Below are 24,865 nucleotides of genomic sequence, written 5' to 3' on the forward strand. Positions count from 1 at the left end.
GCTGTGAGTCAGCAATGCTAACCACTACGCCACCATGCTGCCCTTGGGGTTACGTCATTTAGGAGTGGAATTAGTAAACATTTTTCCCCATTACATAGGTACTGGAAATCTGGGATTCATTTGCCAAATAAGGTTATGAATGTTAGTAAAAATGTAGTAGTAGAGAAATTAATGGGATTGAAAGTTGGTAAATCCCCTAGACCTGATGATCTCTATCTGGAGATGGAGATGGTGGATGCGTTCGTGACCACCTTCTAAAATTCTGTAGATCCTAGAATGGTTCCTGCAGATTGGAAGGTAGCCAATGTAACCCCACTGTTTAGGAATGCAGTGAGAGAGAAAATTGGGAACTACAGACGTGTTAGCCTGTCATGAGTAGGATGGATAATGTTACAATCTATTATAAAGAATGTTATAACTGGACACTTAGAAAATAGTAAGACTGGACACAGTCAGCATCGACTTATGAAAGGACAATTATGTTTGACAAAGTGCTGGAGTTTTCTGAGTATGTAACTACCAGCATATGTAAAGGTAAAATAGTACCGGTGGTTTGTTTGGATAATCAGAAGACTTTCGATAAAATCCCACATCAGAGGTTCGTAAACAAAACTGAAGCACATTGGATTGGGAGTAATATACTGGCATGGATTGAGAATTGGTTCATGAACAGAAGACAGAGAGTAGGAATAAATGGGTCATTCTCAGACTGGCAGGCTATGACTAGTGTGGTACAGAAAGGATCATAGAAACATAGAAGATAGGTGCAGGAAGAGGCCATTTGGCCCTTCGAGCCGGCTCTGCCATTCATCACGATCATGGCTGATCGTCCAACTCAGTAACCTAATCCTGCTTTTTCCCCAGAACCTTTGATCCCATTCACCCCAAGTGCTATATCTAACCGCTTCTTGAAACATTAAATGTTTTGGCATTAATCATGGGACGGCATGGTAGCACAGTGGTTAGCACTGCTGCTTCACAGCTCCAGGGACCTGGGTTCGATTCCCGGCTTGGGTCACTGTCTGTGTGGAGTTTGCACATTCTCCTTGTGTCTGAGTGGGTTTCCACCGGGTGCTCGGGTTTCCTCCCACAGTCCAAAGATGTGTGGGTTAGCTTGATTGGCCATGCTAAAATTGCCCCTTAGTGTCTAGAGATGTGTAGGTTAGAGGGATTAGCGGGTAAATATGTAGGGATATGGGGGTCGGGCCTGGGTGGGATTGTGGTCGGTGCAGACTCGATGAGCCCAATGGCCTCTTTCTGCACTGTAGGATTCTATGATTTCTATCAACTACTTCCTGTGGTAATGAATTCCACAAGCTCACCACTCTTTGGGCGAAGAAATGTCTCCTCATCTCCATCCTAAATGCTCGGATCAGTGCTCGGGCTCCAGCTATTTGTAGATGTAACACAGCTAAGACCCCACACTATTTTTTTTATTATATATATCAATATGGGTACTTCATAATTTTTTAAAGACTGGAAAAAGACTTTGAAAAGGGTGAGGCCATGTCTGCCTGTAACTCTTGACAATAGGAGCTAATCCAGCAATATCAAAGAAATGTGTGCCTCGTTATCTCTGAAGACATGCTAATGACCATGAAGGGAATTATACAAAGGTCACCTACATTTCATAAACCAGGCCTGGCCAGGGGAGACTCCTAGTCAGCTAGGACAAAGGACTCTGGAACATCCTTTCAGATTCTTAATAGTTGAAACATTAACAATCTCATGAACCCAGCCAAAGAAAGATACGTCCTTTGTCAAAGCCAAAGTGGAGAGGTGGGAGTCACATGACCTCCTAGCTGGCAGAGCAAGTTACACCATCTTGCTATACTACCAATCAGTCTGCCATCTTCCATCTGGCAAGCAGCAGCTCAGAACAAGGCTTATGCTAGATGAATGCCTGGGTCCCTATCTACACTCTTTCTATTGAAACCTCTGAACTTCTGTACCAGTGCCTACAAGACTTAATAATGTTTATGTGCATCTGTCATCACAGGATTCATTTCAATGGGAAAGTGCATTATCCAGCATTAGCTTTAAGCCTGTCAACCTCTGTGGAAGATTAAATATTGGACTTTGATTCTGGACTCTGCACTCATGTGAAGCAGTATTTTTTTTAATTCTCTGGTCTTTGCAATAATGTAAGTATTTATTTCTCTCAACCTCCTTTTAATATTTGAGTGAAACTGAGGCTACATTGTGACCGTCCTCCTGTGTTTGAGTGTGTCCAAGTTTACCCTATCTTGAGTTTGCTGTGGGGAATTAATAACAATTAGACCACACCAAAGCTGACGGGATAAGGAATAGGCTGCTGTTTATAAAGGAGGAATTCACAATCAAAACACCTTTTTATGGACAACTGCTGCAATCATATATCAGGGCTGCCCAGTGGCCTGGGTTCATAAGAACATAAGAACTAGGAGCAAGAGTAGGCCATCTGGCCCCTCGAGCCTGCTCCGTCATTCAATAAGATCATGGCTGATCTTTTTGTGGACTCAGTTCCACTTACCCGCCTGCTCACCATAACCCTTCATTCCTTTACTGTTCAAAAATGTATCTATCCTTGCCTTAAAAACATTCAATGAGGTTGCCTCAACTGCTTCACTGGGCAGGAAATTCCACAGATTCACAACCCTTTGTGTGAAAAAGCTCCTCCTCAACTCAGTCCTAAATCTGCTTACCCTTATTTTGAGGCTATGCCCCCTAGTTCTAGTTTTACCCGCCAGTGGAAACAACTTCCCTGCTTCTATCTTATCTATTCCCTTCATAATCTTATATGTTTCCATAAGATCTCCCCTCATTCTTCTGAATTCCAATGAGTATAGCCCCAGTCTACTCAGTCTCTCCTCATAGGCCAACCCTCTCAACTCCGGAATCAACCTAGTGAATCTCCTCTGCACCCCCTCCAGTGCCAGTATATCCTTTCTCAAGTAAGGAGACCAAAACTGTACACAGTACTCCAGGTGTGGCCTCAATAGCACCTTATACAGCTGCAACACAATCTCGCTGTTTTTAAACTCCATCCCTCTAGCAATGAAGAACAAAATTCCATTTGCCTTCTTAATTACCTGCTGCACCTGCAAACCAACTCCTTGAGATTTCTGCACAAGGACACCCAGGTCCCTCTGCACAGCAGCATGCTACAATTTTTTACCATTTAAATAATAGTCCATTTTGCTGTTATTCCTACCAAAATGGACGACCTCACATTTACCAATATTGTACTCCATCTGCCAGACCCTCGCCCACTCACTTTCAGAGACTTTCAGTGTCCTCTGCACACTTCGCTCTTCCACCCATCTTAGTGTTATCTGCGAATTTTGACACACTACACTTGGTCCCCAACTCCAAATCATCGATGTAAATCGTAAACAATTGCGGTCCCAACACTGATCCCTGAGGCACACCACTAGTCACTGATCGCCAACCAGAAAAACACCCATTTACCCCCACTCTTTTCTTTCTGTTAGTTAACCAATCCTCTATCCATGCTAACACATTACCCATAACACTGTGCACCTTTATCTTATGTAGCAGTCTTTAGTGCGGCACTTTGTCAAATGCCTTCTGGAAATCCAGATACACCACATCCACAGGTTCCCCATTGTCCACTGCACATGTAATGTTCTCAAAGAATTCCACCAAATTAGTCAAACATGACCTGCCCTTCATGAACCCATGCTGCATCATACCAATGGGACAATTTATATCCAGATGTCTTGCAATTTTTTCCTTGATGATAGCTTCAAGCATTTTCCCTACTGCAGAAGTTAAGCTAACCAGCTTATAGTTACCTGCCTTTTGTCTACCTCATTTTTTAAGCAGTGGCATCACATTTGCTGTTTTCCAATCTGCGGGAACTACCCCAGAGTCCAGCGAATTTTGGTAAATTACCAAATTTTGGTAAATTTGGTTCAATTCCGATGTTGGGTGATGGTCTGCGTGGAGTTTGCACATTCTTCCCATGTCTGCGTGGGTTTCCTCCAGGTGCTCCAGTTTCCTCCCACAGCCAAAAGATGTGCAGGTCAGATGGGTTGACCATGCTACATTGCCCCTTAGTGTCCCAAGATGTGTAGTTTAGGAGGATTAGCGAAGTGAACACATAGGGTCATGGGGATAGTGGCTGGGTGGGATGCTCTGTCAGAGGGTCAGTGCAAGCTTGATGGGCTGAATGGCCTCCTACTGCACTTTAGGATTCTTTGAGAATATACAAAACAGTAGCAGGAGTAGGCCATTCAGCCCCTCGAGCCTGCTCTGTCATTCAATTAGATTATGGCTGATGTGTTTGTGTTTGGAATTCCACATTCTGCATCTACTCCCAATACATTTTGATTTCCTTCTCTAACAACAATCCATCTACATCCTTCTTAAAAATATTCAATGACACCACCTCCACTACCTTCTGAGGCAGAGTGCCACAGTCACAGAAACCTCAGAGTAAGGACAATGCCTCCTTATCTCTGTCTTAAAAGAGTGGCCCCTAATTTTAAAATAATGTCTATACTTCTGAAGTCACCTACATACCTGATGAAGGAGCAGCGCTTCGAAAGCTCGTGATTCCAAATAAACCTGTTGGACTTTAACCTGGTGCTGTGAGACTTCTTAATGTGCCCACCTCAGTCCAACACTGACATTTCCAAATCAAACTCTGGAGTCACCCATAAGATGAAACATTATTTCCACATTCACCTTGTCAAGACCATTTTGAATCTTATACACTTCAATCAAGTCACCCCTCACTCTTCTAAACTCCAGCAAAAACAAGCCCAGTCTGACTACCTTTGATCACAAGATAACACACTGATTCCAAGTCTCAAAATCTGGTAAACCACCTCTGAGCCACCTCCAATGCAGTTACATTCTTTTTAAATAAGGAGACCAAAATTCCACACAATATTTGAGATGTGATATCACCAATTCTCTGTTTAACTGAAGAATAACATCTTAACTTTTATGTTCAATTCCTCTTGCAATAAAGGATAGCATTCCATATGCCTTCTATATAATGTACTGTACTTGCATACTAACTTTTTGTGCTTCATGCCCTAGAATACCTCGATCTCACTGCAGCTCAGAATTCTTCAGCTGTTCTCCATTTAAGTAACACCCCACTTCTTTATTCTTCCTGCTTAAAATCAACAATTTCACAATTTCCTACATTATACTCCATCTGCCAGATTTTGCATACTCACTCAACTTATCTATATCCACCTGCAACCTCCTAATGTTCGCTTCACTACATACTTTCATACCTATCTGTGTCATCTGCAAATTTAGCTACCATAGCATTGCTCCCTTCATTTAAGTCATTGATATAAATTGTAAAAAGTTGAGGCCCCAGCATAGTCCCCACTAAGGGACTCCACTTGTCACATTCTGCCAACCAGAAAAAGACCCATTTATGCATGCTCTCTGTTTTTTTGCCAGCCGGCCAATTGTCTATCCAGGCTAATATGTTAGTCCTTTTACCATGAGCATTTATCTTCTGTAATGATCTTTGAGGTGGCACCATATCAAATGCCTTCTGGAAATCGAAGTGTAGCACATCTACAGGTTCCCCTTTATCCACAGTACACTTTACTCCTTCAAAGAGCTCCAATAAATTGGTTAAACATGATTTCCCTTTCACAAAATCATAGAATCCTTATAGTGCAGAAGGAGGTCATTCAGCCCATCAAATCTGCACTGACCACAATCCCACCCAGGCCCTATCCCCACAACCCTATGCATTTACCCTGGCTCGTCCCTCTGACACTAAGGGGCAGTTTAGCATGGCCAATAAACCTAACCCGCACATCTTTGGACTGTGGGAGGAAAACAGAGCACCCGGAGGAAACCCACGCAGACACGGGGAGAACGTGCAAACTCCACACAGACAATGACCCAAGTAACAGGAATCGAACCCGAGTCCCTGGCACTGTGAGGCAGCAGTGCTAACCACTGTGCCACCGTGCCACCCCGAAAATCATGCTGACTCTTCCTGATTACCTTGAGTTTTTCTAAGTACCCAGCTATAACCTCCTAAATCATTGATTCTGACACCTTCCCCAGACATACGTCAAGTTAAATGGTCTATCGTTTCTTATTTTTTGTTTCCCTCCCTTCTTGAATAGAAGGGTTATATTTGCTACTTTCCAGTCTGGTGGAACCTTTCCAGAATCTAGGGAAATTTGGAAAATTAACACCAATGCATCTACTACCTTATTAGCCGCCTCTTTTAAAACCCTAGAACGAAATCCTTCTGGACCCAGAGACTTGTCAGCCTATAGACCCAACAGTTCGCTCAGTATCTTTTCCCTTGTGATTGTAATTTCACAAAGTTCTTCTCTCTCTTCCATCTCTCCAACTACAGCTAATACTTGAATATTTTTTGTATTTTCTACAGCGAAGACAGAAGCAAAATATTTGTTAATTTCATCGCCATTTCCTTATTATCTACTATTAACTTCCCATTACCTCTCTCTATGGGACAAACACTCACATCACTTCATCTTTTACTTTTTCAATAGCAATAGAAACTTTTGCTATCTGCTTTTACAATTTTAGTTAGCTTCATCTTGTAGTCTAACTTCTTTCTGCTGGTTCACCTTTAAGCCGTTGTCTGTGGTTCCTTATATTCTGATCAACCATCTGACCTGCAACTCATCTCTGTACAGTTGTATGCTCTCCTTAAGTGTGATTGTGGCACAGTGGTTAGCACTGCTGCCTCACAGTGCCAGGGACCTGGGTTCGATTCCCGGCTTGAGTGACTGTCATCATAGAAGAAATCATAGAAACCCTACAGTACAGAAAGAGGCCATTCGGCCCATCGAGTCTGCACCGACCACAATCCCACCCAGGCCCTACCCCCATATCCCTACATATTTTACCCGCTAATTCCTCTAATCTATGCATCCCAGGACACTAAGGGGCAATTTTAGCATGGCCAATCAACCTAACCCGCACATCTTTGGACTGTGGGAGGAAACCGGAGCACCCGGAGGAAACCCACGCAGGCACGAGGAGAATGTGCAAATTCCACACAGACAGTGACCCAAGCCTGTCAGTGTGGAGTTTGCACGTTCTCCCCATGTCTGCGTGGGTTTCCTCCGGGTGCTCTGGTTTCCTCCCACAGTCCCAAAGACGTGCTAGTTAGGTGCATTGGCCATGCTAAATTCTCCCTCAGTGTATGCGAACAGGTGCTGGGGTGTGGCGACTAGGGGATTTTCACAGTTTGCAGTGTTAATGTAAGCCTACTTGTGACAAATAAATGAACCTTAGAACTTCTTTAGTTAAACACAGATGATGGGTTCTCCCTTTAGAATCTTTTTGTTGTAGAAACAGGCTTACTTTGAGTATTCTGAAATATCCCGTTAAATGTCTGCCACTGCTTCTTTATTGATCTATCCTCCAGCCTCTATCCCAGTTCACTTCAGCTGGCTCAGTTTTTACATCCACATAGTTGCTCTTATTTAAGTTTAAAGTACTATTTTTAGACCCACGCTTCTTGCTTTCAAACTGGATGTAAATTCAATCATATTTTAGTTGCTACAACCTGGGGATGCCTTTACTCTGATAATTAATTAACCCTGCCAAATTACACAGTACAAAGTCTGATATAACCTGCTCTCTGGTTGGTTCCAGAAGGTGCTGCTCTATCTCAAAAGTATTCTATGAACTCCTCATCCAAGCTTTTACTGCCAATCTGATTTCTCCAGTTTATATGCAGGTTAGAATCACCCATGATTATTGCTGTTCCTTCATCACAAGCATCAAATATTTCTCCTTGAATACTTTGTCCTCCATTGCGTTACTATTAGGTGTCCTGTAGACCATTCCCACTAGTGACTTCTATCCCCCTCCTATTCCTCATCTCCACCCAAATCGATTCTACATCCTGATCTTCTGAACCAAGGTAGTCACTGGCTATTGCACTAAAGACAACCTTGATTAACAGTGCTACCCCTCTACCTTTACATATCATCCTATTTTTCTTGAATGTTATATATCCTTCAATATTCAAGACCCAATCCTTGTCATCCTAAAGCCAGGTCTCCATAATGGTTGTCAGATTTGTTTTACTTCAATGTGCGCTATCAATTAATTTACTTCATTATGAATACTATGTGCATTCAGATACAGAGCTTTTAATTTTGTCTTTTTGTTATCTTTGTAACATCTGGTCTTGACTGTTGGTATATTCTTAGGAGTAAAGAAGGCTTGCTGCAATTGGATAGAGCCTTGGTGAAATAGCACCTGGAGGATTGTGTAAAGCTTTGGACTCCCTACCTAAGGAAGCATATACATGTCAAAGAGGGAATGCAATGAAGGTTCACTAGACTGATCCCTCGAATGGCAGGATTATCCTTTGAGGAGATAATGTGGAGCCTTGGCCTGTATTCTCCAGAGATTAGAAGAATGAGAGGTGATCACATTGAAGCATACAAAACTTTTTTGGTGGTGGACAGGGTAGAAGAAAGGATGTGCAAGGATGTTTTTTTCCCCCCTGGCTGGAAGGTGATCTAAAACCAGGGGACACAGTCTCAGAATAAGTGGTAGGGCATTTAAGACTGTGATGAAGAGAAATATCTTCGCTCAGAGAGCGGTGAAGCTTTGGAATTCTCAACCGCAGACTGAGAGGACTAGTCAGTGAGTATATTCAAGACAGGGATTAAAAGATTTCTAATATTAAATATATTAAGGGATATAAGGTTGAGGTAGAAGATCATCCATGATCTAATTGAATGGCAGACGAGGGTCAAGGGGCCGAATGGCCCACTTTGGCTCCTCCTTATTAAAGGATACATTGCCTTACAAATATGTGCTATACAGGGTACTTCAGGACATAATGAGCAGCAATAGACCATTCAGCCCATCAAGCCTGCTTCAACATTCACAAAGATCATGGTTGAACTTCTATTCCACTTTCCTATACTATCCCCTTGTCGACTGATTCCCTGTCTATCCAAAAATGTCATCATCTCAGTCTTGAGTATATTCATTGACTGAGCATTCCATTGTTATCTGCAGCAGAGAAGTCCAAAGATACACAACTCTCAAGAGTTAAAAAAAACCTCATCTCATTTTAAACCCCTCATCCTGATACCATCGTCTTTAATTGTCGACTTTTCAGCCAGTGGAGATGTCCTGTCCTCATCTACTTCGCCAAGACCTCAGAGCTTTATGTGTTTTAATGAGATCATCCCTGATTCTTCTAAACTCCAGGGAATGGAGGACTATTCCATAGAAAAGTTATGGCGCAGATGGTCAGCCCATCATGTCTGTGCTGGGCAAAAAAGAGAAAAAAGAAACTAGCCGTTCATTTTAATCCCATTTTCCAGTTCCCATCACAAACTCCACACCTTTGCCATGACCTCCATCCCTCTGCCTGGCAACTGTCTGAGGCTAAACCAGACTGTTCACATCTTGGGTGCCATATTTGACCTTGAGATGGGCTTTCCACCACATATCCACACTGTCGCTCAGACCCCCTATTCTACTTCAAAATTGTCACATATCTCCACTGCTGCCTTAGCCTTTCTGCAGCTAGAACTCTCATCCATGCTTTTGTTCCATCCAGACTTATGGGGCGGGATTTTCTGGCCTCACTCGCCCCAAACCCGGAAAATCCCGTCCGAAGTCAATAGACCTTTCCATGGTTCGCCCCTTGCCCACTCGGATTCCCACGGTGGGTGGGACGGTAAAATTCTCCCCACGGACTCCTAGTTGGCCTCTCATATTCTATCCTCCCTAAACTTTAGATCACCTGAAACTCTCTGCCTGTGTCCTCGCATGCACCTTTATCACCTCCGTACTCCCACCCTCCCACAGTCGAAAGATGTGCTGGTTAGAGTGGGCGGCCATGATGTGGAGATGCCGGCGTTGGACTGGGGTAAACACAGTAAGAAGTCTCACAACACCAGGTTAAAGTCCAACAGGTTTATTTGCTAGCACAAGCCACTAGCTTTTGGAGCACTGCCCCTTCATCAAGTGAGTGTGACTTCTGTTCACAAACAGGGCATATAATGCCGCATCCTGGAAACCAAGATAGAGTCCATATTCTCAACTTGTGCTCAGGACACAGACCAGCTGCGAAACTCTGCCAAGCAGACGAGACAAAGGAACTACACCATCTACATGCACACCAAGAACAGGAAACTTGAGAAACTCGGCATCACCACCAGCAGCAACCAAGCCTCCCCCGGTACCACAGTAGAAAACTGTACCACTGCAGGGAAGTCTATTGTCAACTTGTCGGACTATACACTTCAACCAGATGAAATCGAAGTTCTCAGCCAAGGGCTCAATTTCTGTCCCGCCACCAAAATAGACCCCATCAGTCTCGCAGCAGACACAGAGGAATTTGTCAGGCGAATGAGGCTGCGGAAGTTCTTCCACAAACCCCAAGAGACCAACAGCGAACACACTGAGACAGCCAATGAACCGGAACAGCCGACAGAGAGATCTGCGGTGCAGCAGCTGAAGAGGAAAGAGTCGAATTGGACTCCTCCGGCAGGCCGCTGCCCTCGACTTGACATGTATGCCCAAGCCATCAGGAGGTGTGTCAATGCCAGATTCACACTATTTGTAACCCCCATGACTTGCCTGGGCTTGCAAAATCTCATTAACTGTCTTGGCTGGAGACAATACACATCTCTTTAACCTGCGCTTAACCCTCTCTCCACTCACATTGTCTGTACCTTTAAGACTGTAAAGACCTGTAAAGACCTGTAAAGACTCGCATTCCAACCATTATTTTGTAAATTGAGTTTGTGTCTTTATATGCCCTGTTTGTGAACAGAACTCCCACTCACCTGATGAAGAGGCAGCGCTCTGAAAGCTAGTGGCTTGTGCTACCAAATAAACCTGTTGGACTTTAACCTGGTGTTGTGAGACTTCTTAAGAGTGGGTGGCACAGTGGTTAGCACTGCTGCCTCACAGCCCAGGAACCCGGCTTCAATTCTGGCCTCAGGTGACTGTGTGGAGTTTGCACACCATGTTTTCCCTGTGTCTGTGTGGCTTTCCTCCACAGGAAACTGGAGCACCCGGAGGAAACCCACACAGACATGGGGAGAATGTGCAAACTCCACACAGACAGTGACCAAGCCGGGAATTGAACCCAGGTCCCTGGAGCTGTTGAGGCAGCAGTGCTAACCACTGTGCCACCATGCTAGCCAATAGAATGAGATATCTCCGTTACGAGTACACAAAGGAAATAGTTTTCTCAGACTTTCTCGTGCGCTATACTGCAGTAGCTTCAATATTTTGTTCAGTTGCCCAATTGGACTTTATTCCGAACTGCTGGTGAAATATGTTGAATTTCTGGTGAATGTAAGAACATTCTTGTCAGAGCGGGAGAAGCTGGAGGAAATCAAGAGATACAATCTCATCCCGCCTGCTTACTGGGGGGGCTTTCCAGTGCTGTGGGTTATCGTGGCACACTCTGGATGTTGTGATACCAGAGTACAAAATGTCAATGCTGTCCCATTACCAAAAGATTATACACCCGCTCCCCCACTCCACCCCCCCTCCCCCGCCGCACCAACACGACTCTACCTTCACTTCATGTCTCTCTTACCTTTCTCGAGGCATCTGGTGGTTGGGGTTGTGACGGCAGCGGATACTGAGGCTGAAGAGCTTGCGGGCAGTGCGTTGGATTTTAAGCTTCAATGTCTCCACAGAGCTCTGGAGCATTTTGTACCGTGCCTGAAGATCCCAGTCATTGCCCCAGAGCTGATGGACACTCCCCACCGTCAGGAAATGTGTGGTGGGCAAACGCTTCAAGAATGACTTGAACTCATCTGGAAGAAATAGGGACAGACGGGGCATTAAACGGGAAGTTCCTCAGTGACATAGGAGAATCCCTCTTCACATACCCTTCCCCCCCCCCAATGGCATGTCTCACGGGGGTGGAGGCAGCAACCCTCCATTGGCTGGCCACAAAATCTTCTGGTCCCTCCACCGTCAATGGGGCTCCCGCTTTATACACCTGCACACAGCCAGGAAACCTGCAGCGGGGGTTGCCATCGGCAAGACCGGAAGGTCCCGTCAGCGGGAATGGCCGGAAAATTCCGGTCTACGTTTCTGATTCGGAAATGAGTTGAATGCAGTGCTGAGGATGCTGCAGCATTCAAGATCTGGTATTTTCACGGTGAGACTCTTTATTGCAAAGTTAGGTGTCTGGGAAGCAAATAAAGTTTATTAGTGTCACAAGTAGGCTTACATTAACACTGCAATGAAGTTACTGTGAAAATCCCCTAGTCGCCACACTCCGGCACTTGTTCAGGTACACTGAGGGAGAATTTAGCATGGCCAATGCACTTAACCAGCAGGTTTTTTGGAGCACCCGGAGGAAACCCACGCAGACACGGGGAGAACGTGCAGACTCCGCATAGATAGTGACCCAAGCCAGGAATCGAACCAGGGTCCCTGGTGCTGTGAGGCAGCAGTGCTAACCACTGTGCCACCCTGCCGCCCAAATCAAGGTTGTGTCGCAGGTGTGGCCATTTGCTGGAATTTGCAACAGCATGTTAACATCATGCCAAATCATCATAGTGCCACATATTCCGGGCTCACTTTAAAATCTTAGCATCATGCCATAACAACAGCAAATGTTGAGTGTGATCTCGACACTGTGTCGGGTGCATTATTATCACCACCAGGCTTGGGGGTGTCTTCGACTGAAGGGAGCTGGAAACTATGCCATCGCACACTTGAGTATTCATTGACTACTTACAGAGGGGGACTTCAGCAAGACTCCATTAGAGCCTTCTACCATCTTGTTCCAATTACATCATCTGACGTCACTTATAATGCACTCCAACTTTAAGCACAATAGCCCTGATAGAGATCTGTCTTCACTGGTTTGGGTAACCACCTTCCAATTTGAAATGTCAACTGTGATGATGTATTCTCACCATTTCAGGAACATTTCATTCAGATGTAAGACTCCACACGCATTGTTCCAGTTTCCAGAATTCAGTTATCTTGTTTCTCTCTGAGTCATGACTGGGCATTTGGGAGCACCATCTACAGGTACAGTGCCTCCAAGAAAGTAACCTTGGGACGGAAGCCGTGTCGGATTTTGGGCCGGACAGTTAGGGTCAAGTCAGCTTGGGTGGTTCAAGGATCACTCAAAGCTTAGGAATAGGCCAACATGCAAGTGGCAAAGGGGATAACTGGTTTGTCTCTACCTGTGTCAATGCAGTGCCCAGCCGAATTGTACAGGTAATTTTTGTTTTGTATTTTATACTAATAAAATTGATGTATGGCATAGAATCCCTACAGTACAGAAAGAGACCATTCGGCCCATCATGTCTGTACAGACCACAATCCCACCCAGGCCCTATTCCCATAACCCCACACATTCATTCCGCTGTGGGTGGCATGGTGGCACAGTGGTTAGCACTGCTGCCTCACGACGCCAGCGACCCGGGTTCAATTCCCAGCTCGGGTCACTGTCTGTGTGGAGTTTGCACATTCTCCTCGTGTCTGCGTGGGTTTCCTCCGGGTGCTCCGGTTTCCTTCCACAGTCCAAAGATGTGCAGGTTAGGTGGATTAGCCATGCTAAATTGCCCCTTGGAGTCAGGGGGACTAGCTAGGGTAAATGCATGGAGTTGTGGGGATGGGGCTGGGTGGGATTGTGGTCGGTGCAGACTTGATGGGCCGAATGGCTCCTTCTGCACTGTAGGGATTCTACGATTCTATGATAATTCCCCTGACACCAAGGGGCAATTTAGCATGGCCAATCAACCCAACCCACGCACCTTTGGCATGTGGGAGGAAACCGGAGCACCTGGAGGAAACCCACGCAGACACGGGGAGAACGTGCAAACTCTGATTTTTGGGATCTGGCTGCGTGCACACTAGATCGCATCAGAAGAACTTAATTGACTGTAGAGTTTTGAAATAGATCATAAAAGGCTGCATATAAATGCAAGTTCCTTCTTTCTTCTATTCACAGTGTGTTCGTTTTTGCACAAAGAATCCCAAGGATGAAAGTGGACTTTCAGCAGCAGCAGGGCAGCTTGTGGAAGTTTAAGACATGGAAACGAGGAAAACAGTGATTTCCTCACAGATGTTGCACAGAGGAGGAAGTTTTGGTCTGAAGCTCTACTGAAGCTTAGTTTTAGTCTCAGGTATGTGTAAAGAGACAGACTTTGAGGAGGAATGATGAAGTGTTTAGGGACAAGTGAAAAGTAGGCAAGGGGCCTGAAAGAAACACTCACATCTGAGGCCAGGACCCAGGTAGAGAACTAACCACGGGTATGGGTTCCTGTCCCACCACAGTGGCACAACGCAGGATACCAGATATTTGGATTTATTCTCTTCACAACTTCTGAATTCATTGTTGAAAGGAAAAGGACCCGCAGAGTCAGATAATCCATTCGCAATTCTGTGGTTGCAGTCTGGTTATCATAACATTCTTAGCTGCCATTGGGATATCTTGCCTCGGTACAATAAATAACTAAGGGTGGGATTCTCCGGACGTGCTCGCCCCAAAACCGGAGAATCCCGCCTGAGGTCGATGGACCTCCGTGTGGTCCACCCCCGCCTGCTACTAGTCCCGTGGCGGGCAGAACGGGAGAATTCCCCCCTTAGTATTTTGGAGCAGTGACTTATTGCTTCATGAATGTGGGAAGCCAATAAATTATCAGCACCAATGACATAAGTGACTATGCCAGTGTTAGCCATGACCTAAATTAAATGAGATGCGCTCTCATTTTCTTATCTCGTTCTCTTCTGGATGATGGAGTTATAAATCTGTCAGTCCCCCTTCCAAGTATCCATGAGTGTACAGTGAGTGTTGGCCAATTACTCAAAGAGGGGAGAGGACATCATCGTCAAGCCTCATCTTGCACAACCCCAATATCTGCATTTGCACCCTGTTAATGGCATGTTCATTGTATTGTCAAGGTACACATTGTTTAATTAAGTACTGTAAGAAGTCTCACAACACCAGGTTATAGTCCAACAGGTTAATTTGGAGTGAACCCAAATAAACCTGTTGGACTTTAACCTGGTGTTGCGGGACTTTGTACTGTGCCCACCCCAGTTCAATGCCGGCATCTCCACATCATTTAATTAAGTATGCAGGGCACTTATAAGTGAGACTGCTGGGACATTTGATTCGTGGGTAGGAGCAGACATGCTGCATTCTATAATAAGACAAAGCATCAAGAAAATGATTTGTGTCATTCTACGTGCTTCAGCATCTGGCTTGGGAAACATTTAAACACCCTCTTTTTAATAAGGATCACTGGATGATGATCAGGGACATGCAACATGGCTGGCTGTTCCCCCAGCCCTGAATGGAGTGTCACGGTCAACCGTTGGATTTTAATTGCTGCCGCAAGTCCAATCAGGACAGACAAAGGATTGAACTTGATGCATTTACCACCAAGTCACAAGGGAGCATCAGGGTTTGCTCGATTTGTGAACCCATACATCACTTGAAAGGGAACGAAAAGACAAAAATCAATCACTGTGGTCATTAAATTAAGGACTCTTGTCGCTTGCTCAGGGATTTTTTTTTGCAAAGGCTTATTTCTTGGAAAAAATCCAGAACTGTCACAGTTACCACACCACTCTGGCTGCTGTGACATTAGTGAGATGACTGTGACATTCGAGTACATGAGATGAAAGAAAAAGCAAACTTTTGAAGTAAGCGCAGGAAGAATTGCCAATGGGAGATTCTGGAAAGAGCCTTTCTTCACAATAGCTCTTGCTCCTCTAAGCTGCGTGACATGCAATTTTTCAAAAATTTGCACTTTTTAATCCCACAATTGGTTTAATTTACCTGAAGTTTCAAAATCTTTGTATGCCGTGTTCCAGGACTCGGATAGTCCTGCCAGGGTATTTTCCATCAGCTGGATGTCGGTGATGGGGCAGTTGCATTGCGGGAATTCCATTGCACATTGACAAGCACACTGACTGTTTCTGCAGATGTATTCACCCTCTCCATTGCACATGATGTAACTCAGAGCTGACTGAACAAACTTCTCCCTCAGGTAATCAGGAAGAACAACCTGGAGACCTGCAGGAACAGATAGCAAAGGGAAAAGCATTATTGATTTTATTTTAATTCAGTTCCTGTCACCAGAGTGCAGAACCGCTGGTCAGCTTAGCGACGCAATGCCTGCAGTGCAGCGCTCGAAACAATGCCTCATCTCCTTTAACGACACAATTCTTCAGAGCAATTAAATTCCACAGAAGGACTGAATATTTCAAGAAATGAGTGGCTACCGAACAGGGAAATTTATTCTGCCAGAAATTAATCAGGAAGATGCTGCTTGGTAAAGGGGCACTTATTTATATTTGTAACAACTTGGCTCCTGATTGGAGCTCTATTACAGTTTGAGTTTCTGTTAGCATGCTATACTTAGAAGGACAAACAGGCTGGCAATTTTATAATGTCGCATTAATCTCTCTCACTCGGAGATAGCTCAAACAAGATGCAAGTTGCAACTAAACTAAATTGTTGTTGGTGTGGGGGCAAATGACCAGTTGCCTCAATAACTGAGGAAAGGTCAGCAGCAATTCCCATTGACATCACCCCACGCCAGCGGGTAAACCGCGGGCAGCGGTGTGCTGCCGGAGGGACTGGAGAATCCCACCGGTGTAAACGGCTGGAGGATTCTTTTTTAAGGAGGAGACAAAGAATTAAACTACGTTAATGGCTGGAATCAAATAGGAATATTTGATTTCTGCGTCAAAGATATTACGAGAATACTTTATTGGACTGTAAAGTCTGCCTCGACAAACTCAATAAGATGGTAACGGCAGCAGATGAAAAATGGTCTGAGGAAATAGGAAATAAGCCAAGGAAAAAGGACACAGCATACAAACCTTTAAAGAACTGAATTTGACAATCTGGCCATCACCTGAGGCACTGGAACTATACAGCAAGGGATCTAGAATCAGAGACCCCTTTGACATGAAATTATTAATAAGGCCAAAAGATTAAGAAAAACTTTAAATGGTCAAGGCAATAAAAAAATTAACTCTAAAAGAATCATAAGATGGTTCTAGCCAGACAGAGTAAAAAAATAATTGAAGTGATAGTCCAAGGAGAACACAAAAGAACTTCAGAACAATTTACCACAAGGTGGATGCCAGTAAATGGGAATGGGTAAAAGGATGGGTGGATGTATTACTGACCATATTGATGTGCCTGTGTGATACAGCAAGTAGGACCGCAGGAGTAACACCATGTTCACAGGCAAAGTTATGTGCTGGAGGTCCCAGAGGGAACTGGAAGTGAGGATACTGGAGCATTGAAAGAGAGGATAAGAAGGATGGGCATGTGGACATGAGAACATGGTGCTCGCGTTGAAATGGTGAGCGACAGGAAGGGTGGGGTCATGCTTGGGGACTGGCCGAAGGTGTTGCACAATGCGGTCATCCAGTCTGTGCTTAGCGCACAAATTACAGGAATTAGTAGTTATACAGCCTGTGACAGGGGGCATGAGAGACACAGCAACATTTCTGATGAGTATACCACAGCAACATAATAACAGAACATATCAGGGTGGAGACAAATTCAAATTCCTGGGAGTGGAAGGAAATTCGTGGCCGTGTCGGGTAGGATGTACTGAATCATTACGTCACCTGCCCCTGCAATGCTTCGAAACCCCATCAGTAACAAATCTGCCACTGTGGTGTAGGTCACCACAAGGGGCCTTCAAGGCAGTTCAAACCTCTCCCTATGCAGTGGTGTTTCTGATGGACAGAACATTATTCTTAAATGGGGGATCAGTGTGCAATAATAACCATACATTCTACTCACAGATCACTGACTCCTTTATAGTGGAGGACCTTCAGAGATAGGAGATCAGAGGGAGTGAGGTGGTTGGAAATCACGGAGGAAGGCATTTGGAGATCGCAGGGCATAGTGGGGGGGGGGGGGGGGGGGCACTGCTGTCAGAGATCACAGTCAGACATCTGTAGATCAGAGTACTGGGATAGTCATAGGTTGTGGGGGCATTGTTAATCAAGGGTGGGGAGGGGGAGGGCAAGAGGCAGTCAGATCTCATGGGATCCAATCACAGGCTGTGTAAAGAGTGATATTTGTGGCACTGTGGGATGCACTCCTCCTGTTCCTCTTCAGCCACAAGCAGTGCTGGAAATGCAGTTATCTCAGGAATCCAGCCCTTCCTGCCTCTTTTTACCAGCCGGATATCCAAAAACCAGGAAACCCAGCCAACATGCATCAGCTGTGGCTCAGATGGTAGCACTTACTCCTCTGGGTAGGATGTCACCAGTGTCCAGAGAAGTCTCCTGTAAGCGGCTAAGGGAAAGATTTCTGGCCCCTTCTATGCAGCAAGTGCTGCCTTTCAAAGCAGCCAGCCAATGAGATTGAGTGGCAGCTCTCTGGTGCCATAGCACCATTCTATTGAAGAAGAATAGGGGTAGATAATGGCCCAGTGGTATTATCGCTAGACTATTAATCCAGAAACTCAGCTAATATTTTGGGGACCCAGGTTCGAATCCCGCCACAGCAAATGATGAAATTTGAACCCAATAAAAAAAATCTGGAGTTAAGAATCTACTGGTGACCATGAAACCATTGTCGATTGTCGGAAAAACCCATCTGGTCCATTAATGTCCTTTAGGGAAGGAAATCTGCCATCCTTACCCAGTCTGGCCTACGTGTGACTTCAGGGCCACAGCAATGTGGTTGATTCTCAGCTGCTCCTCTGAAATGGCCCAGCAAGCCACTCAGTTCAAGGGCAACTAGGGATGGGCAAATAACGTTGTCCATCCAGCGACCCCCATGTCCCACAAATGAACAAAATAATCAAATTTCTCCCCGGGGCTCTGGCCAATACTTATCCCTCAATCAGCACCACCAAAATATAACATCCAATCGCTATCACATTGCTGTTTGTGGGGGCTTGTTATGTATAAATCAGCTGCTGCATTTCCTCTGTAACAACAGAGGAAATACTTACATTTGTTTTATTGCCCGTATAGTGCTTTGGAACATCCGGTGGTCACGAATGGTGCTATAAAAATGCAGGACTTTTATTTTCCTTTTCATGGTTCATAAATCAAACTTAGGTAAAATGGAGGCACCTTACGATTGTTTTATAATCTGACCAACTTCCTGAGGTGGGGGGGTCCATCACCCAGTTCCTGAGTGGGTAGGTGAAGGTGACTTTGTGTCAAGTTTGAATAATTTAAAAATTCAACATCTCCTCTGCCTCTGATCTTCCCCTCCTTCGAGCTAAAATATCTCTCCCCCTCCATTAACTCAATTTTTCTTTCTGTAGATGTTGCCTGCCCTGCTGAGTGTTTTCCAGCATTCTCTGTTCATAGTTTGGATTTGCAGCACCCATTGTCATTTGGCAATTGATTATTGGGAAGACTGAAGTCATCTTCTTCAATCCCCACCACAAGCTCCACTCCCTTCCTCCCTTCCGCCTCCCTCACAACAGTCTCTTTGCAATCTTGGTTTCATTGTAGCCCAACCCATCATGAAAACCAGCCTACCGTCCACTGACTCCCTCTACACTTGCCGCTGTCTCAGGAAAGTAGCCAGCATAATCAAGGACCCCGCGCACCCCGGGCATACTCTCTTCCACTTTCTTCCATCAGGAAAAAGATGCAAAAGTCTGAGATCACCTACCAACCGACTCAAGAACAGCTTCTTCCCTGCTGCCATCAGACATTTGAATGGACATGCCAGATATTAAGCTGATCCTCCTCTACACTCTAGCTGTGACTGGAACACTATATTCTGCATCCTCTCCTTTCCTTCTCCCCTATGTACTTTACGAACAGTATGTTTTTGTCTATGTAACACACAAGAAACAATATTTTTCAATGTATTCCAATACATGTGACAATAATAAATCAAATCAGATAGTTGACCCTGACATAGCTGCAACGTCACTAAGACCACCTATTTTCACTTCTGCAACATGGTGCAACACTGCCCTGCCTCAGTTCCTCTGCTCCTGGAACTCTCATGCCATTTGTTGTCTCCAGACTTGACGATTCTGATGCACTCCTGGCTGCTCTCCCAGATTCTACCCTCTGTTAACATGTCCTAACTCGCATCAAGTCCCATTCATCCATCACCTCGCCTGCTTGCTGACCTACAGTGGCAGCCATTTAAGCAATGCTTCAGCTTTCAACTCCTTCTCCTCATCTATCCCCATGACCGTCCCCCCTGCTCTATCTCTGTAATCTTCTCCAGCCTCATCACACTCCGTGATATCAACACACATTCAATTCTGGGTTTTGACCCATACCAATTTTAATTGCTCCACATTCGTGGTTCTTCTTTCAGCTGCCTGGGTCCTAGGCTTTGGAATGGGGAGGCGATGGCTTGGTGGTATTATCGCCAGACTATTAATCCAGAAACTCAGCTAATGTTCGGGGAACCTGGGGTCGATCCTGCCAGGGCAAATGGTGGAATTTGAGTTCAATAAAAAAAAATGAAATTAAGAATCTAGTGATGACCATAAAATCATTGTCGATTGTCGGAAAAACCCATCTGGTTCTCTAATGTCCTTTAGGGAAGGGAATCTGTGATCCTTACCCGGTCTGGCCTTCATGTGACTCCAGGGCCACAGCAATGTGGTTGACTCCCAACTGCCCTCCAGGGCAACTAGGGATGGGCAATAAATGCTGGCCATCCAGTGACGCCCATGTCCCAGGAATGAATAAAAAAAGAAAATTCCCTCCCTGAACACCCTCCATCTTCTCTCAACTCGCATTCCTCCTTTAAGACAATCCCTAGAACCAACCCTTTTGACCAAACCTTTGGTCATCTGCCTTTTTATCTTATGTGCCTTGCTGTCATGTTTTGTCTTAATATGCTCCTGTGAAGTGACTTGGAATGTCAATTAGCCAAATGCCAGTTAGCCTTTGGTCATTAGGTCACTCAAGTTTAGCCTGCCAGTGAAGACACATCAAATTATTGAACACCCTACTTGTCGTAAACCATAAATGTTCGAAAAATTTGCTTCCCAATTGCAACACTTTCTCATCTAGTTGAGATCTTCCTGTAGGACCATTAGACATAGGAGCAGAATTAGGGCATTTGGCCCATCGAGTCTGCTCCGCCATTCAATCACAGCTGATGTGTTTCTCAACCCCATTCTCCCGCCTTTTCCCCGTAACCTTTGATCCCCTTCCCAATCAAGAACCTATCTATCTCAGTCTTAAATACACTCAATGACCTGGTCTCCACAGCCTTCTGTGGCAGTGAATTCCATAGATTCACCACTCTCTGGCTGAACAAATTCCTCCTCATCTTGGTTCTAAAGGGTCATCCCTTTACTCTGAGGCTGTGCCATTGGATCCTAGTCTCTCCTACTATTGAAAACATCTTCTCCACGTCCACTCTATCCAGGCCTTTCAGTATTCTGTAAGTTTCAATGAGATCTAAACTATCATTCTCACGAAAGAGGTAGTGTTGGGCAAGTTAATGGGGCTAAAGGTAGACAAGTCTCCTGGTCCTGATGGAATGCAACCCAGGGTACTAAAAGAGATGGCGAGAGAAATAGAAAATGCACTAGTGGTAATTTACCAAAATTCGCTGGACTCTAGGGTGGTTCCTGCAGACTGGAAAACAGCAAATGTGACGCCACTGTTTAAAAAAGGAGGTAGACAAAAGGCAGGTAACTATAGGCCGGTTAGCTTAACTTCAGTAGAAGGGAAAATGCTTGAATCTATCATCAAGGAAGAAATAGCGAGACATCTGGATATAAATTGTCCCATTGGTAAGACGCAGCATGGGTTCATGAAGGGCAGGTCATGTTTGACTAATTTGGTGGAATTCTTTGAGAACATTACATGTGCAGTGGACAATGGGGAACCTGTGGATGTGGTGTATCTGGATTTCCAGAAGGCATTTAACAAGATGGCGCACCAAAGACTGCTACATAAGATAAAGGTGCACAGTATTAGCATGGATAGAGGATTGGTTAACTAACAGAAAGCAAAGAGTGGGGGTAAATGGGTGGTTTTTTGGTTGGCAATCAGTGACTAGTGGTGTGCCTCAGGGATCAGTGTTGGGACCGCAATTGTTTACAATTTACATAGATCATTCGGAGTTGGGGACAAAGTGTAGTGTGTCAAAATTCGCAGATGACACTAAGATGGGTGGAAGAGCAAAGTGAGCAGAGGACACTGAAAGTCTGCAAAGGGATATAGATAATCTAAGCGAGGGTCTAGCAGATGGAGTACAATGTTGGTAAATGTGAGGTCATCCATTTTGGTAGGAATAACAGCAAAATGGGCTATTATTTAAATGATAAAAAATTGCAGCATGCTGCTGTGCAGAGGGACCTGTTTGTCCTTGTGCAGGAATCTCAAGGAATTGGTTTGCAGGTACAGCAGGTAATTAAGAAGGCAAATGGAATTTTGTCCTTCATTGCTCGGGGGATGGAGTTTAAAAACAGCGAGATTATGTTGCAGCTGTATAAGGTGCTGGTGAGGCCACACCTGGAATACTGTGTACAGTTTTGGTCTCCTTACTTGAGAAAGGATATACTGGCACTGGAGGGGGTGCAGAAGAGATTCACTAGGTTGATTCCGGAGTTGAGAGGGTTGGCTTATGAGGAGAGACTGAGTAGACTGAGGCTATACACATTGGAATTCAGAAGAATGAGGGGAGATTTTATAGAAACATATAAGATTATGAAGGGAATAGATAAGATAGAAGCAGGGAAGTTGTTTCCACTGGCGGGTGAAACTAGAACTAGGGGACATAGCCTCAAAATAAGGGGAAGCAGATTTAGGACTGAGTTGAGGAGGAACTTCTTCACACAAAGGGTTGTGAATCTGTGGAATTCCCTGCCCAGTGAAGCAGTTGAGGCTACCTCATTGAATGTATTTAAGGCAAGGATAGCTAAATTTTAGAATTGTAAAGGAATTAAGGGTTATGGTGAGCGGGCGGGTAAGTGGAGCTGAGTCCACGAAAAGATCAGCCATGATCTTATTGAATGGCGGAGCAGGCTCGAGGGACCTGATGGCCTACTCCTGCTCCTAGTTTTTATGTTCCTTTCCCTCCTCATCCTCCTAAACTCCATCGAGTACAGACCCAGAGTCCTCAAACCCTGTAGATGTTTCATTCATTACATAAACCAGTTCCAGTGTTAGGAAGGCACTGGATCGGGCAGCTGTGGGAAAATCTATCTTCACACAGAAGATAGTGGACAATTGGAATTGTCTGGTTGAAAAAGCAGGATCACTTAACTTATTTAAACCACAAGCTAGATACTGCAGTGGCCAAATGGTGGGCTAGTATTTTGGAAAGATGAGAGTCAATGCACTGAAGTGCTTTCTTCATCCAAATCATAGAAATCATAAAATCCCTTACAGTGCAGAAATAGGCCATTCAGCCCTTCGAGCCTACTCCGCCGTTCAGCGTGATCATGGCTAATCATCAAATTTAATGTCCTGATCCATCCTTTCTCCCATATCCCTCGGTCCCTTTAGCATCAAGAGCTACATCTAATCTCTTCTTGAAGGCCAGGCAGTTTTGCCCTCAACTACATTCTGTGGTAGCAAATTCCACACATTCATCACCCTCTGGGTGAAAACATTTCTCCTCACCTCAGTTCTAAAAGGTTTAGTCCTTATCCTCAAGCGATGACCCCTAGTTCTGAACTCTATCACCATTGGGAACATTCTTTCTGAATCTACCCTGTCTATTCCTGTTCAAATTTTAATCCCTTGGACTACAAGGCCTGGTTTGCACTGTGGGCTTTGAGTAAATTAAAATTTTGTCCAATCGCATCAGCAGAACCCCCGGATGAGATCGCAGCCATGTAGTCTCTCTTGGGTAGTGGCAAATCAGTTTCTTTTTTGCAAGTTACTTTTCTGAGTGTTAATATACTCTTTGTACTTAGAACGACTGCATTAGAACTTTCAAAGAAATAGCTGGAAGCTTGCAGGAAAATATAATTATTTTGATTTGCCAGAAGGGGAGCATTGGAGTGCTTTTATTCTTCAGGCTCACATAGTGAACAGTAAGGTCAAGAAAAGAAACATGAGATTACTTCAAAAGGCCGAGGGTTTCAAGTGAATCCATATTTTCCCTCTTTTTTTTAACACTTATATGCCAGCCAGGTTTTGGGAAACACAGGGAGCTCTGACGCGGCACAGTGGTTAGCACTGCTGCCTCACAGCGCCAGGGACCCAGGTTCAATTCTCAGCTTCGGTCACTGTCTGTGCGGAGTCTGCATGTTCTCCCCGTGTCTGCATGGGTTTCCTCCGGGTGCTCCGGTTTCCTCCCACAATCTGAAAGACGTGCTGGTTAGGTACATTGGCCAGGCTAAATTCTCCCTCAGTGTATCCGAACAGGCACTGGAGTGTGACGACTCGGGGATTTTCACAGTAACTTCATTGCAGTGTTAATGTCAGCCTACTTGTGATAATAATAAAATAAATAAACTTTAAGAAGTGTCAGATTCGACTCCAAACGTTAACTCAGTTTTTCTCTCCCCCCCAGATGCTGCCAGATCTGCTGAATATTTCCAGCACTTTGTGTTTTTTATTTCAGGGAAGCGCCTGCCTTACTTTCAGCAAATGGGCTAGGATGGTGACATGGAGGTGAGGTTTTCTGGCCCTGAATACGCCAGGCATCGTCGTGGGCGGGATGGGAAAATGTGGGGAGCCCTTAAAACCCAAAGGCTCTCCAAATTTTCCCTCCCTACCTATGAACGATGCCCACTGCTGGCAGGAGCAGGAATCCTGACCATGAGCCTGAGTGTCACTGTAATAAAGCTACTCAAACACCAACAACTGATCCTGGCGGTAACAATTCAATGCTTAAACTCAGGGACCAAACCCGAGACCTTTCTGTACTGCTTCAGAGATTCATAGAATAGAATTCCTACAGTGCGGAAGGAGGCCATTCAGCCCA

General features: G+C 44.8%; 1 protein-coding gene across 1 annotated transcript in view; it reads right to left on the minus strand.

Annotated features, from left to right (window-relative positions):
• Positions 1–24,865, minus strand: part of brinp1 (bone morphogenetic protein/retinoic acid inducible neural-specific 1) — a 400,353-nt gene that overhangs the window by 8,966 nt on the left and 366,522 nt on the right. The window contains exons 6-7 of the mRNA XM_078227598.1: positions 15,782–16,018; positions 11,561–11,783 (exon numbers count right to left, since the gene is read on the minus strand). Coding sequence (XP_078083724.1) covers positions 11,561–11,783; positions 15,782–16,018 — 460 coding nt within the window. The remainder of the gene's footprint in view (positions 1–11,560; positions 11,784–15,781; positions 16,019–24,865) is intronic.

Source organism: Mustelus asterias, chromosome 13 (genome assembly GCF_964213995.1).
Source record: "Mustelus asterias chromosome 13, sMusAst1.hap1.1, whole genome shotgun sequence".
In the NCBI taxonomy this organism is placed as follows: domain Eukaryota; kingdom Metazoa; phylum Chordata; class Chondrichthyes; order Carcharhiniformes; family Triakidae; genus Mustelus; species Mustelus asterias.